The following is a 14,463-nucleotide window of genomic DNA, read 5'->3' on the forward strand; positions in this document are numbered from 1 at the left end:
AGCAAGATGTTTGTTTTATGTCCTTTATATTCAGGAAAACATATCCCAGAACTTTGTTGCTGCTGTTAGATAGTGTTGTAATGCAAATAACTCACTGTATTTTCCTGCTTCCACCTCTTTGGCTCATTTCTATGCCTCCCTGCATTTTGTTTTGTTTTTTTTTTGTGATAGATTAAAATGGATAATGCCTGCCTGTCCCTGAGCTTTGCTCCTCTGCTGAGATGAGTGGGTATTTGAAGAACTTTTTCAAAGAGGATCAACAGAACAGTTTTTAAAATTTTCTTTTGTGTGTGTGTGGAATGCCCCAAAAATGGATGAGCAAGAGAATCCTTCATTAAGCACTGACTGTAAACTTCCCACTAGATAAAAAAAACTAATTCTTATCTGTGGGACCTCAAAATGCTTATCTGTGGTGAGTTGGGTTCAGTTGACATTGCTGTAGTGCATCTGTGGTACACTGGCAGTAGCTGTGCCACAGAGCACACACTGCCCCTTGCTATCCATGAGGAAATGCAGTGCAATGTACATAAGATCTGATGGGTCAGCTTTAGTTTGTCTTCCAGGTGACTTCTGGCTAGCCTGGCAGCTTTCACTGGGCTCTTGGTGGTTGCTGAATAATCCAGTTTGCACAGTAGCTGTTTGTTCAAGGGAGCATTTGTTAGTTTTGTGGCCCTCCTAGAGGTGGCAGTTGTAATGAAATCCCACATATGAGATATTCCAGTGCCCTGCACTCAGTTGTTATGTTTATTGGGAAACAGAAGCTGCAGTGGGCACACAAAGAACAAAGTAGAAGTACTATCCTATTGGACATCATCCTGTATGTTGAGAGTTAAGGCACTACAAACTTTGCTTGGTGCAAAGATTTTAATCTGTCTTGGTCCCAGCTACAGTCTGCTCTGTGAGACTTAACCACAAATAATGCTTTTTCTTATTCTTTGTACAGAACTGGATTTCCTCTAAATAAATACCTGTTTTGCCATCCCGTTTGGCATACCTTCACTATGTGTGAGACTTAGAATAAATTGAGAGGAAGGTTGACCTGGACTTTTGTTTATTTTGCAAGATAACTTATGTAAACAGATTTGTGGTTTTGGTTTTTTTTTTTTTTTTTTGTTTTTTTTTTTTTTTAAGTGGAAGATATAGCAAAAATGCTATGTAAATTTGTCTATAATTTGCATTATTTTTCTCTCCCTCATGACAGTGATCCGAGCTAAAGTGGTGGGGAAGAAGCTCATGAAAGATGGACCCTTTGGAACTATGCGATACACGGTCAAGCAGATGAAGGTATGTTTGCAGACATTTCCCATGGGCTAGGAGATATGGTAAGGAATCTAATTAACACATAATAGCAAACACTTTGCATACTTAACAGCACCTCCACTTTTTGTACTGGCCATACAGAAGGGAAGGAAACCAGCAATTGGTAGAAACTTGCCTGAAGAGGGGAAAGGAGGAGGAAGAGATCATTCCTGACATACAGTGCTGAATACCTGAATTCTCCCATTATTTTAAGATTTCTGGTAGTAAAAGATGCCAGATGGTCTTCTCTAGGTACTGAAGAAGTGTTTTGTGTTCAACATGCACAGTGTTAGACTGGAAATGCCAGCTTTTCCATGCAGCACATTCATTAAATCCAAGAAGGAAATTATGGTAGGGGGTCTGCCAGCCTTGGGAGAACGCTCGTTTCTCTTCTTTCCTTGCTTTCTTTGTGACCACTAGTTAGGATTACAGCATTTTTTCCATGTACAAAACAAATGAAAATCATATAGTGAAGTCTTTATATAAAGCTAAACAGAGCGTTGCAGCTTTTAAATATTGTCAGCTTAGAAGAGCTGTGAAGTATTGATTCAGAGATGAAAAGAGGCACAACTACACCAGTTGCTTGATTTCTTTAGTTTCTTTCTTCAGAGCTCTAATTCTTTGCTGCACAAACTGCACTCAACCTGCTAATTTGGACTTGGGTTTTTTTCTTAAACTGCCCCCTTGTTATGTAATGCTAAAAATCAGCCCTAGATTGTTTTTCTTGGCAATGCCATTCCAGTCATAAGACTGGTTTATGTCTTTAGGAAAAAAGAAAAAAAAAGAGAAAGGGAATGGAAAAGCTTGGCAGAGACTGCAGAAATCTGAAACATATTAGACAAAGTAAAGGTTCAGAAAAAACCAGTCACTTGCTTGCCTTGTAACAGTAACTCTCTTTATAAGGCAGTTTATAGCTAAGCACGAAAGCCGGGAGGAGGAGACGCAAAGCCTGTTTCATAAGCTGTCGCAAAACCATGCACGCAGCCAAATCTGGTCCTAGCATGGCCTTTCCACAAGAGTGGAATGCCTGCACTTTGAATAAGAGGGCGTGAGGTGCTGGGCTTGTTGACTTCCTTAAAAACCTTGAAAATTTCTCTGCAAGATTCCAAAGGAAGTATATATTTGTAAAAAAAACCAAACAAACAAACCAACAACTGGTTGTGTTGGCAATAATGAGACAATACTGCTGCTTTTTTTTTTTTTTTTTTTTTTTATGGTTGTTGTTGGCTTCATCAAGCTTGCAGCACTCTGCCTTTCTTCTCCAGTTTTGTCACTCTCCAGCTCAGCAAGTGTACCCTGCTTCACAAAACTACTCAGTGTCCACATGCTGCAGTGGCTTCATCAGCTTCTCTTTCTGATTTCATCCTGGTCTGCCCAGTACCACTTCTTTTCCTCCTTCTCAGCCAAGAGTTTGGTGCTTTCTGTCTGTGAACTGTGATCTAGAATGATGGTAGTCCCTTGAAATGAATTACTACCCTATTTACCACTCAGAACAGTGCCCCTGTTCTAATTAAGTCCCAGCTGTTTTCATTGGGTTATTCTGCAACACGAGGCCTTTCTGCAGGAGCATTTACACAGTGTTTTTTAGGAAGTTATGTGTCCAACAAAAGCAAGAGGGATTTTAAAAAGGAAATCGTGTGTTGGTCAAACTGCCCTTATGTCTGCTGCTTAGATGGTGAGCTGGTGGGATGTTGCACTGGACGTTTAACTGTGACCTTTGACAGGAAGGAACCTGAAGCAAAGTGCTCAGTAGGACTGGAATGTCCGGAGGACAAAGTTCTTCATAAACAAACAAACAAACCAAGTGTCTTCTTTGGAAACCCTTCTGTCTTTCTGCTGAGCTTCAAGACTTCAGTATAAAGAGGGATTTAGATCCATACAGTGGGGGAGTTCTCAGTGACACAGCAAATTTTTCCCTTGTTTACTCCAATGAAAGCTAACTGTCCTCCTGCTGAAAAGAGAACCAAGGAGGCCTATGGCTCTGCACAGCTGTATGGGAACAACTCTGAAGATAAAACTAACATGTCAGTCTGCATAAACCCTTCTGCACCTGCAGGTGAAAAATAAACAAGCCATTTAGTCTATCAGTGTGTGCTGAATTGCCTGTGGAAAGCACTGAAAGCCTTAAAGGGCAACAAACCATCTCTGTAGTTCTTTCACAGGCTCCTTGGAGTTTGTGGGTTTGATTCTTGATCTCACTAATATTCCTGAACTCGTTGCTGCATTTCACAACTAAACCAACTGGGGGCCTGGACTGGAGCACAAGATCAGCCCACAGGGACAGAACAGTGCTGGGCTTTCTAGAGTTCAGGTTTGTTGTCTGAAGAGGCCTTGTGCTTTCCCAAGCAATCTCTGCCTCTCCCCACTGCTTTCTCAAATAATATAAGAATACTTTGAGATCACGTGTCATAAATCTGCACAGGACTGATCTAACCCCTACATGTTCTGTGATCTTGCAGTGCATTCTGAGAATGGCCCAAGCCTATTTCAGGAAACTGCAAAGGAAACAAGGAGATAAGATATTTCTCCTCCATGAGCACAAACAGTCCTGGTTGACCATGGCAGCACCCTGCACAGGCTGGCAGAAGCAAGGAGACTTTCCTTGGTTTGTTGCTTATCTGTAAAATGAGTCTGTGGGGGGGGAATGTGATAGTCCCAAGAGGAAAGAAGTGGGGTAGGATTAATTTAGTTTAATTTTAGACTGACTAAAATGAGGTGTTGAGTCTTTCCTGCTCTCTTGATTGTCAATGGGTAGAGAGAGGAACCACCAGTGTAATTCAGCCCACAAGTTGTAGGCAGCTATTTTAGGATGGGCTGAGTTGCTCTGGAGGTGTCTGTTCTTTGCATTTGACTAGAGAGGATGCCTAATTCCTGTGAATTGCCTATATTGTAGGTAGCTGAAGGTTAGACAAGGTGTGACTCCCAGCTCTTGGTATCTAGTGCAACCTCACAGGGGAGGGATAGAGGGAGGAACATAATGAACAGTTTTACAGGGTGAAGTCATTTAAGCAGCAGGAACCACCACAGGATTTGCTTGTGCATTTCTGAGGCAGTATGGGGGCTCCTAAGGGGAATGCTGACACAGATGGAAATAGAGCAGCACTAGCAGACATCACCATGTCATGTTTGCTAATACTTTATTCCCTGTTATTATGCTTCCAAAAATACACGTTTGTGGGGACAGGAGAACTCTGAGGGTAGCAGTTAGGAGAGAGGCTAGCTTTATGGGTGAATTTCTTCTGACTGGTCTAACAGCACTTCCAAGACATTTTGTATATCCAAAAATAATGCTCAAAGTATTGTTTTATTGAATAGTGGGCCTCTGTAGAAGATTCCCCCTTGCCAAACTTTCTTTTTCCTTCCCTGAGAACCAAAGTCCTGCTGGTGAATTTTATTCAGTCATCAGAGGGTGTGGGAGGCCCTGACTGCCCCAGCGTGGGTTGAGTCAGTGTGACATCCCATCAACGTGGATCACTGAGGGCTGAGTGGAAGTGCTTTCTGGGAGGCTGAGCATGCTTTCTTTAGCAGCCCTGACTGTGGTGGCCCTGATGGTAATGTGAACAGGAAATTAGGTCCAGGAGCTGAAAAACAAGCCCCAGTTCAGCATCACTGGCTACTTCCTAGGCAGTAATGTTGGGCTTGATAGCCTAGAAGACGTGAAAAGTGATGACTAACAGTCCTGTAGGAAGGACCTGAGCAGCTTCCCAGGGGAATGATTAGGGTAGCTCATAGCCCTGTGGGCAGCAGGAAGAAAGGGCTCTAAGTGTACCTGCTCACATGTAGACCTTATAACAGAGATGCTTAATTAGCCCAACATGAGCTCAGCGCTGTGAGTGACCGATTCCTTGCACTGCCATGCACAGTGTGCAGCTCTCTGCAGTGTTGATAATGCACTGCCTGGAGGGACTGGGCAGCCCCAGCTGTTATCTTAGCCCGTTTTATTTGCTTAGATACTGTTATCTGAGCTTCTTGGTGTGACACCCACTAGAAAGGGTCTGGACACATGACTTTTATTCTATGTGCCTTTCCTCACAGTACCCTTGGGAAGGAAGAAACAAAAGTGTGCTGAGGGCTAAATAACGCATCCAAGGACAGACAGGATGCTTGTGCCAGAATATAGATCTCCAGCTCTGTTGACTGGATTGGAAAATCTGAGTAGGTCATCTGATACCAAGAAAATTGCAGGGATAAAGCAGAGATTAGGTAAAGATCACTTCTTCCATCTCCATTGAAAGACTTTGGCCACTTATGGATACGATGTCATATTTCAAGCATGATCTATGAGTTTTTGTTGGTATAGTAGGATTAAGTAAAAAAAAGTACTTTGCTTGCATATTAGCTGGGTATAGAAGAAAGGCTGGAAAATACAAACTCTTTAGTGTGCCTTTCACTGCACCCAGCAATGCTGTTACTGAGTTGTGACACTGTTACAAGATCACACTGATTAGGGGAATTTAAGGAGAAAAAAACTTAACTGGCTGACATTCCATAGATGCTCCAAAGATAATTTGGCCTATCAGCATAGCAGAATTAGTAGAAATTTTTTATGGTTTTATATTAAGTACTTGGGCCTAGCATAAAGTCTGTTAAATTAACAGATATTCTTCCACAAAGAAAAAGATTTGCTGTTTTTAAAGGAGGTAAGGGCATGGTGAAATACCCTGGAGTAATAGGAGACTTAAAGGAATAGAATGCAGCCTGGAGAAGAATACTACAGCTCAGGTGACACAGCAGCAAGGATCTATACCTCTGGGATTGTTAGGGATTTTTTGGTCCTCTTTTGCCTAAATAATATTTACTACTAAACTGAATATGCTGTCTATCAGTAAAGATGAGAGAGAAAAGGATAGGCTTGGAAATGCCAGGAAACTGATTCTCTCTGACTTGTATTATTTCTTCTTTAACTTCTAAATATTGGCCATTTGTGGAGTTGGCAGGGAAAAAAGAGTGACTGAATGCTTTGAAAAGACAAAAAAATATTTAAAGACTAAATTCTCAGGAAAACAGTCCTCTGTGTTTCAAAAATAGAATATGTTTAATGGGTCCAATGTACACGTGTAGTGGTTGTTTCATTGCTATGCAAAGACTTCATTATGCTGCTAACAGGTGGACATGAGTTTCTCTAGATTGCAGCAGTAAGGCCAGGTCAGATGGGGACATGTGCTAATTTCTGACTGAATCCAACTGCCAGTGCATCTATGGGCTCATGTTTCGATTAAACTGAGCTGGAAGAAAGATTATGAAGATGGAGGAGGAGTGCAGAGGAATTATGTATACATGATATTTTCTTTATGGCGCCCATCAGTATGGAACTAATTTTAGAAGATGGTGTAGAATTCCATGTCTGCATTCATTGAGTTAGAGAAACAGTGAGTCCTTGCTGAGGTCAGCAGGAGTTGCGTGTGCTACGCGTTTGAGAAGGAGGTGTCTGGCTTGATGACTTAGATCAAGCGCCAAAGGTTTGAAACTCTTACAGCAACAACACTGGAAAATAGGGTAATTGTTTAAAAGAAAAACCCTTTAGTTTGGAGGAAATTGTTTAAATCACATAGAGAGAAAGATTCCAAGCTTGAACTAATTTTATTTCTCCCTAATTTTGACCTTTATAAGGGGGAAAAATGTTCAGGATGTTGGCAGAGCCTACAGCATTGGCACTTTGTTCAGTCAGTACCCCTGGAACTAATATGAATGGGAGAAACTGGTCCCTGTGCTGAATTGCAATGGCTTATTAGCAGGTGTTTTTTCTGCTTTACCAGCAGATCTGGTAGGGAGATTCCATGAGTCCAGCCAGTGTCATTATTCCTTCACTCTTGTAAAAACCAGAAAATTTATTGCTTACCACCACAAACTAGGAATGTAGATTGTAAAGAACCTTAAGTGAAATTTGTCCTCTGAAGATGACTTTTTATTCTTTCTCTAGATGTACAGGGGCTTCCAGATAATGCCACATGTTCAGTACATCTACACAGAAGCCTCTGAGAGTCTTTGTGGAGTCAAGCTGGAGGTCAACAAGTACCAATATCTGATTACAGGTAATGGACCTTGTACTTCTCCATAAGCAAAACCTCTTCTGTTTTATACACACACCTGCTAAGGACACGGGCAGTGGTGTAGATAGCTCTGTACACAATTTCCTAAGTGTTAAGATGGCCAACAGTATTCTGGTGTTCAGTACTCTACTCTGAGTGCTTCTGAGAGTCACTTCACTCTCTAGATGTCCCTCTCTTTCCTAAAGTGTGTCTTATACCCAGACATGCTCTGACAAGTATGTTTTATGACAGTTCATGGCTCTCAATTTATACCTGAGCTGGCATGTCTGTTACAGGGAACTGGGTGCTACTGGGCTGTGTCATAATGGAAGGTTGTTTTTGGAATGAGCTGGAGAATGAGGTGGGGGGATGCAGGGGGATGGACACGTGTCAGTTGCCAAGTCTTGTTTCTAGGGAAGGTGTCAGTTAATTTGCTCTGTTGTTAAGAGGAGCTGGAGAGCATTACTAAACTGCATGTTGCTGGTGGTGCTCTCAGCTGGCACAACACTCCTGACTTTCAGAAGCACTGTTATCTTGCTGGCCAGAGATTCCTGAACCAGTTAATAAAAAGAGAGCATTTGCTGAGCAGTGGCTGAAGCCAAACATATTGAGAGCATTAGCAATGTCAGGAAACGAGAGAAGTGCTTGAGTTGAGAAGTGCTAACTTGTGACCATGTGTCTGTTTTCAAGGCCGGGTGTATGAAGGGAAGGTTTACACTGGCCTGTGCAACTGGTATGAGAAATGGGACCGGCTGACTCTGTCCCAGCGCAAAGGACTGAACCACCGTTATCACCTGGGCTGTAGCTGCAAGGTAGGTGTGTCTCTAGGGTGGCATTCAAGCCCAAGAACTCTGTTTCTCCTGGCTGGTAATACTCAATGATGCCGGAGAAGAGCCAGGAAGAGAAATGGAGGACAGCAATTTTTACAGAGAAGAAGTAAAGTTCATTTTCAGTGTTGAGACAGAGAAGAGACAATCAAATAAAAATGCAGAGTCTATGTCTTTAATACCCTGTTGGAGTTAATTGGGGTTGGGGAAGACTTTCAGAGTCTATGCAGAATCATTTGCAGGTGAATGAAATCAGGTACCAAAGACTTGGCAAGATATGCCCAGCCTTTTTCCTGTGTAAACATTTTGAGTACTTAAAACCCCACAACCTGGCACTGGAACTAAGACTTTTGCATGTGGCGTCAGGCCTGCAAAAACATAGACATAAGCTCAACTTTTCTGCACCTGAAAAGCCCTTTTGACGACAGAATTAGCTGTGTGTGTGAAGCTAAGCACATGCTTACGTGCTTACAGAACTGAGGCTGAATTTTGTATTAGTAAGCAAGGTTTGAGGCTGTGGAATTTTGAATCACTTGTCTCTGTTAAAAAGACATATTATATAATGTTGTTTTTACATGTAGCCTTACATTATTTTTCTTTCCAATTGCAGATTAGGCCCTGCTACTATTTGCCCTGCTTTGCCACCTCCAAGAATGAGTGCATTTGGACAGACATGCTCTCCAACTTCGGCCACTCGGGATATCAAGCAAAGCACTATGCCTGCATCCAGAGGGTGGAAGGCTACTGCAGCTGGTATAGAGGATGGGCACCTCCAGACAAAACGATAATCAATGCCACAGATCCCTGAGCAGCTTTCCCTTTTCTTATCTCCCCTCTCCCTTACTTGTGGCTGATCTTCCTTTGGACACTAACTCTTACCAGATCGTGATGATGACAATGAAATTAGTGCCTATTTTCATGCAAATTCTAGCACTTCGAACACTTAAAAAAGAAAAGGAAAAAAAAGGAAAGGAAAGAAAAAAGTCTGTGCTACCTTACTGAATTTTTAATCACCTTTTCCATTTTTTGATACCACTCATTCTGATCAGACAACATATGGGAGCTTACTTTTGCACACCAGAGGGAAAAATGGGAGGGAAAAAAAAGGAAAAAAATAAAAAAAGATGGAGCTCTTGCTCTGTTACATGTATCATTAGCTGTAGCAATATAATCTCTATTTTTTTAGGAAAACAAAAATCTAAAAACTATGCCAATTAGGCACTGTATTCTTCTATGCGCTGGCTTCCCATCACCCCTCCTCACGCACTAAGTGCTGAAAATACATAGAAAAACCTATTTTAAGGGAAACAGATTTCATTAATCAGATTAATCAGGCAAATGAAGGAAAATGAAAAGAAACCCAGCCTAAACTATGGTCAAAATGACATCCAAAAGAAATCCTCCTCTCTAGGAGAGATTGGCAATGTGATTGACTCCAGCAATGGGAGACTACCTGGTGTGTCTGACCACATCATCTGGTAAAAACATTGTTGACTGACTGTCCTTGCTAATTCAGTCACAGTGTGAATGCAACAGCACATTTGAAGTTCTGGCTTTACCCAGAACAACAGAGAGTATTTTGTATTCTTGTTGTTGTTTCAAAAACAAAAACCCCATCCCCTATTTTCAGGGAGGTAAATGCAACTACAGCAGAGCATAAGAAGGGTTGTCCCATCCTGTTTTGAGCAGCATTGGCCCCTGAAATTTTTGCAGCTTAGCTTCAACAGGAAAACCAGCTTGTGAACACCTAAAACCAAACAGATTCAACAATAACAACTGTAAATCAATCATTTGCAAGAGGGAAAGGGGAGACTTGCTAGAACTCATATTATTAAAAAAATATTGCCAAAATAGCGTTTTGCTGAACTAAGATGTATATACACATAGTGACATAAGCTATTTTTGACAGGATGTGGAATTTTTTTGGTGTTATAAACAAAAGAACGGTTTCATTGTGTTTTAAAGACAGAAATATTGACATTCCAAGTTGGTGAGTCGCTTTTAAGATATTGAAGCTCCAGTGTATCTGCAGTAGTGGCTACAGTCATTGTTTCCTCTGTAACTCCTTGCACCACGGTTCCTTCCCCTGCAGCTACAATAGCTGCGTTTGTTTATATGGTGAAAGGAAGCGTGTGTGTGGGCTAGGCAAGGAAAAGTGGTCTTCTAATAAGTGTTGTCTGGGATCATAAAATTTTCAGCTGCCCGGAGGATTCCTTCTGTGTCAAGTGCTGTGTTTCCCCCTAGGCACTGTTAAGCATAGCCCTGTGCATGTGCTCATACCATGTCCTGCAGTCATGTGGGAGGAGAAGCCTTACTGTCTTGTGCTTTGCTGTTGACTGGAGAAGTTTTTTTCATTATATTTTGGTTTTTTATTATTAAGAAAACTATAATATAATTTTTCTTATCAAATAAAAGTATTTTAAGTTTTAATGATGGTGAAGAAGGGGTGCTGACAAAATGGGTGACCTAAGTTTTGGATGGGGAGGGCTTGGGCAGGGAGAAGATTGTGCTTAACTTCATTTTTGTATTATTATGATTATTTATCTTAAGTTTTGATATATCTTCCATTCATTCCACTTAGAAAGCAGAGCTGCCATGAGCAGGAAAACGTTGTAGCAGTGATCCAGCTTGGGGCAATACAGCATTTTACAATCAGTGACCTCAATTACTGGAGAGTTGTTAAGAACCACTTTGCCAAATGGAAAAGAATGGGTGTCTGAGATGGGCCCTGATGTGTTTTTAAGTTCCTTGCATGCTACCAGAGCTCTGCCAGATGTACGCCCTCTGAAACACCCCATTTGCTGGATGACTTGTTGCAGCAAAAAGCTTCATTTTTAGCATGAACTTTGAAGGGCATTTTCACAGAATTGCTGTAAGAAGTGCCCAGGTCTGCCACATATATTTTTTTTCCCGGCAGCTCTGAGCGGCAATGCAGCACAAAACACATTAAAAGTCTATTGGATTTTCCTGTGATTTAGATTTGGAACATTTCTCAGAAGTCCTCTTCCCTGTGACTACTCCTAAATAATGGGTTGGAGATGAGAGGGAGAGTAGGGTGCTTCATGTCACCTGTCACAGGACCAGGTGGTGGTTCAGAAAATAGTTCCTTTTGGCAAAATATGGGTTTGGGCTTTGGAACAATCTCTGTTTGATTTTTGCATGGCTGACAAAATCTGTGAGGGTCACTGGGGGCAGAATGGAGCCGCCCTCAGTGTCTGCATTGTTTGGAATTGGCATTGCAGGATGTGGCCCTCCTCAAGCTCAAGGTGACTTGGCAAAGCCAGTGTCTCTTTGAGCTGCAGCCACTTCTCACAGCTTTGGAAGGCTAAACAATAATGCCCCTTGATGTAGTGAAGTGTTGATCTGAATTTTCATTAAACTGCAGCTCTGCATATTTTACCTGTCACTGATTCATTCAGCTAGCTGAGACATCACAGTATTGCACTCAAATTATTGTGAAAATATTTGCATTCTAATACTATGAGGACTTGTGTCCCTACGTAGGATATAATGTAGCTATGTGCTTTGTAAACAACAAAACAGCAGATGCATTACCAGAAAGTGAAGCATATTCCCACTTTGTTTTGCAGACGGTAAAATGTTTCTGAGATGCAGACAGCTAGACTGGCAAGGGCAGAAGTTTGGTGGCAAATCTTTGCCCTTGCTGTGTAAAGAAACAGTTGTTAAGGCTTTTCAAAATGTGAAGCCAAAAGGAGGGGGAAGAATCCAATGAAAATACATTTCTTTTGGGAAGCTTCTTTATTTTGTTTCTGTGGATGCTATCAGGGACATGCATTTCTTGGGCTTGTGCTTGCATTAAGGACCTGCCTGAAGGCACTTCTGAAGTAGAAGCTATTACATGGATTGAAGAGGCTCTAAATTGGACTCAAAGACTTCTTCCTTTCTGTCAGCTCTCCTTTCTTCTGCCTTGCTAAGTGACTTCTGCCTGCCAATGCAGATGTCCAGGATTACACATACAGTCCCTGCCACCATGCTTTAGACACACAAACATTATTAAAAATACTTTTAAAAGTGCATAGCTAATATCTAGACCGAAGCTGTTCAGTTTCTTATGCATATTTTTTCCCTTACTTGCTGTAGAGTGTTTTCCCCTTTAATATGACAAAAATAGATATTGAAGGTTTGGGAAAGGTTAGATGCTATTTGCTTTTTCCAAAATGGAGAGGGTAGAGAGTAGGAGGAGATCTGTGCATGGAGTTTCTTAAATAAAGTCCTCTTGTGGGAGGCTTCTACCTCCCCTGTATGGGAAAAAAAATTGCCATTTTTAAGTCTCAATTTCCCATGTTTTGAAGAGTTACGTGGCCCTTTAGGTAGGACTATTCTAAAACATAAATCTATCATTGTATCCCATTTATACTTGTCAGAGTGAAATGCTGATGGGAAACATACTGTTGTGTTTTTATAGTAAAGACTGTTGGAAATAAAGGCCTCCATGAGAACAAGTTTCTATCCTTGCAGGTGTCTCTGAAAACACTGCTCGCTTATAATGTGCTTTACAGCTTCAAAGGACAGAACAGAATTTAGGGAACTGCAAAAAGTTTTGGTTTTTTTTAGAGTAAGTGACTTCTGGGGCTACCAGTCTTGAGAAAAAAACATAAAAAACCCACTAAACATTTGCTGCTGTTTTGCATGTACTGGCTTCTCCTTCTCTCTGACACTGTCCTTCCTTCATAGAGCCACTGTGCTGTTCCTGATAGTCATGGAAACTTGGGGAGAGAAACAAACCCATGTGAAAAATCTTGTCCAGAAGGAATGTATTTGTTGCTAAATTTTCTAGCACTGTTTACAGATTTCCTCCATGTTATTTATAAATTTTATATTCAGTGAATGTATATTGTCTTTTAAGGTAATGTTGCATAATGTTCACTTTTTATAGTGTCCTTTTATTCTAAACAGTAAAGTGGTTTTATTTCTATCACAGACATTCTGTCTCTGCTTCACTTATATTAGTTCTTGTTGACTTCAAATGTACACAAATGGATTTGCAACTGGATTTCTTAATTTCCTTCCCCTTCCTGATACCCTTTTATTGGTCCCAAAGGAGATATTCCACCTCTGGTAATTCTTGTGCTTTGGCAAACATCCCTTCAGGAATCCCCCCCTCTTTTTAAGAGCTTGTTCTCTCTAAGAATTATTATTGTGGTCATAAGCCCAGGAGAGGCGAAAAATCCATTCTGAAGTTAATGACTCCCAGTTGTTAATTGGCCATAGGAGGTCAGTACAGAGCAAGGCACTCATTAGGGCTGGCTGTAGCACCAGTAGGTCCTTGGAAGAACACTTACCAGATTGCTCTTATTTCCAGAAAACTGAACATTATGGGGAGGTCTGAAAGGTGCATGCCCATGGCAAAGGGAAGAGAGGTTCATCTTCTCTGCTGTGAAATGTCAGAATCTTGTGTCCTCTCTTTAGGCTTACTGTTTAAGGCTGATTTAAAGTCCCCTGTTCTCATGAGAAGGAAGCTTCAGAAAAAGCATTTTCAGATAAGTTAAAATGCTCACAAAAATGACCTACTGTTAGAAACCTCCTGTATCTCACTTTTTACTCTTGGAAAGTCTAGTCTCTACAGAGATGAAGGAATGAAAGAGGTCTTTGAATCTGTTCTCTGCTTAATCCAAAGGTTTAGAAAGTAGACTCTGGAAATTTTTGGATATAGTAGGATGAGGGTCTCCTGTGTGAGAATTTAAGCGCTTAAAGTGTGTCACATTGCGGAGAGGTAAAACCATAGCACTCGTTATAAACACTTCCAGGGGGTGACCCATCAAAGGAACACAGTGAGTTTTATGAATGCTCACTGGTACAGCTTGGAAATACCTCCAGGAGAGTGAAGAGAAAGGGTGTTAAAGAGGATCAGTATATTCCTATCTGACAAATGGAGAAGCGGATGCACAGTGGAGAAGCAACTTCCACAGGTGTTTGGTGATGACTGTAATGCAGCATGCTTGGTGTAGGCACTTGACCTCTCAGACACTCACAACCCAGGATGCTGAGAAGATGCTCCCAGAAAAGATATTTATAAGTTGTGAAAATTCATTCTGTGAGGCAGACCACCCCCGTCACCTGGGAAGGGCTGACCTGAACTTGCCCAAGTGGATTGTTGCTCTGTAAATTGTTGGGAAGTGACTGATTTAAACCAGATTACTCAGGCTTGCATGTCAGCAGTAGTGTTTGTAGTTCATATGAGATTACCTACAGTTTAAAAGGCTTCCTGTACCCTTTTGGAAGTAAGTAATAGCATCTCCAAGTAGGTGATTAGTTACAAAGATGAAAAATAAGTGAAAGTAAGATCA

At 41.3% G+C, this 14,463-nt stretch overlaps 2 protein-coding genes across 2 annotated transcripts in view; one reads left to right on the plus strand and one right to left on the minus strand.

Annotated features, from left to right (window-relative positions):
* The window catches only part of TIMP3 (TIMP metallopeptidase inhibitor 3), a 37,485-nt gene extending 24,385 nt beyond the window's left edge, over positions 1 to 13,100 (plus strand). Inside the window, exons 2-5 of the mRNA XM_058805620.1 lie at positions 1,202 to 1,284; positions 7,220 to 7,331; positions 8,019 to 8,140; positions 8,766 to 13,100. Coding sequence (XP_058661603.1) covers positions 1,202 to 1,284; positions 7,220 to 7,331; positions 8,019 to 8,140; positions 8,766 to 8,963 — 515 coding nt within the window. The 3' untranslated portion in view covers positions 8,964 to 13,100. The remainder of the gene's footprint in view (positions 1 to 1,201; positions 1,285 to 7,219; positions 7,332 to 8,018; positions 8,141 to 8,765) is intronic.
* SYN3 (synapsin III) overlaps positions 1 to 14,463 on the minus strand; it is a 185,078-nt gene that overhangs the window by 109,393 nt on the left and 61,222 nt on the right. The gene's annotated exons all lie outside the window — the stretch shown is intronic.

This window comes from Ammospiza caudacuta, chromosome 5 (assembly GCF_027887145.1).
Source record: "Ammospiza caudacuta isolate bAmmCau1 chromosome 5, bAmmCau1.pri, whole genome shotgun sequence".
In the NCBI taxonomy this organism is placed as follows: Eukaryota; Metazoa; Chordata; class Aves; order Passeriformes; family Passerellidae; genus Ammospiza; species Ammospiza caudacuta.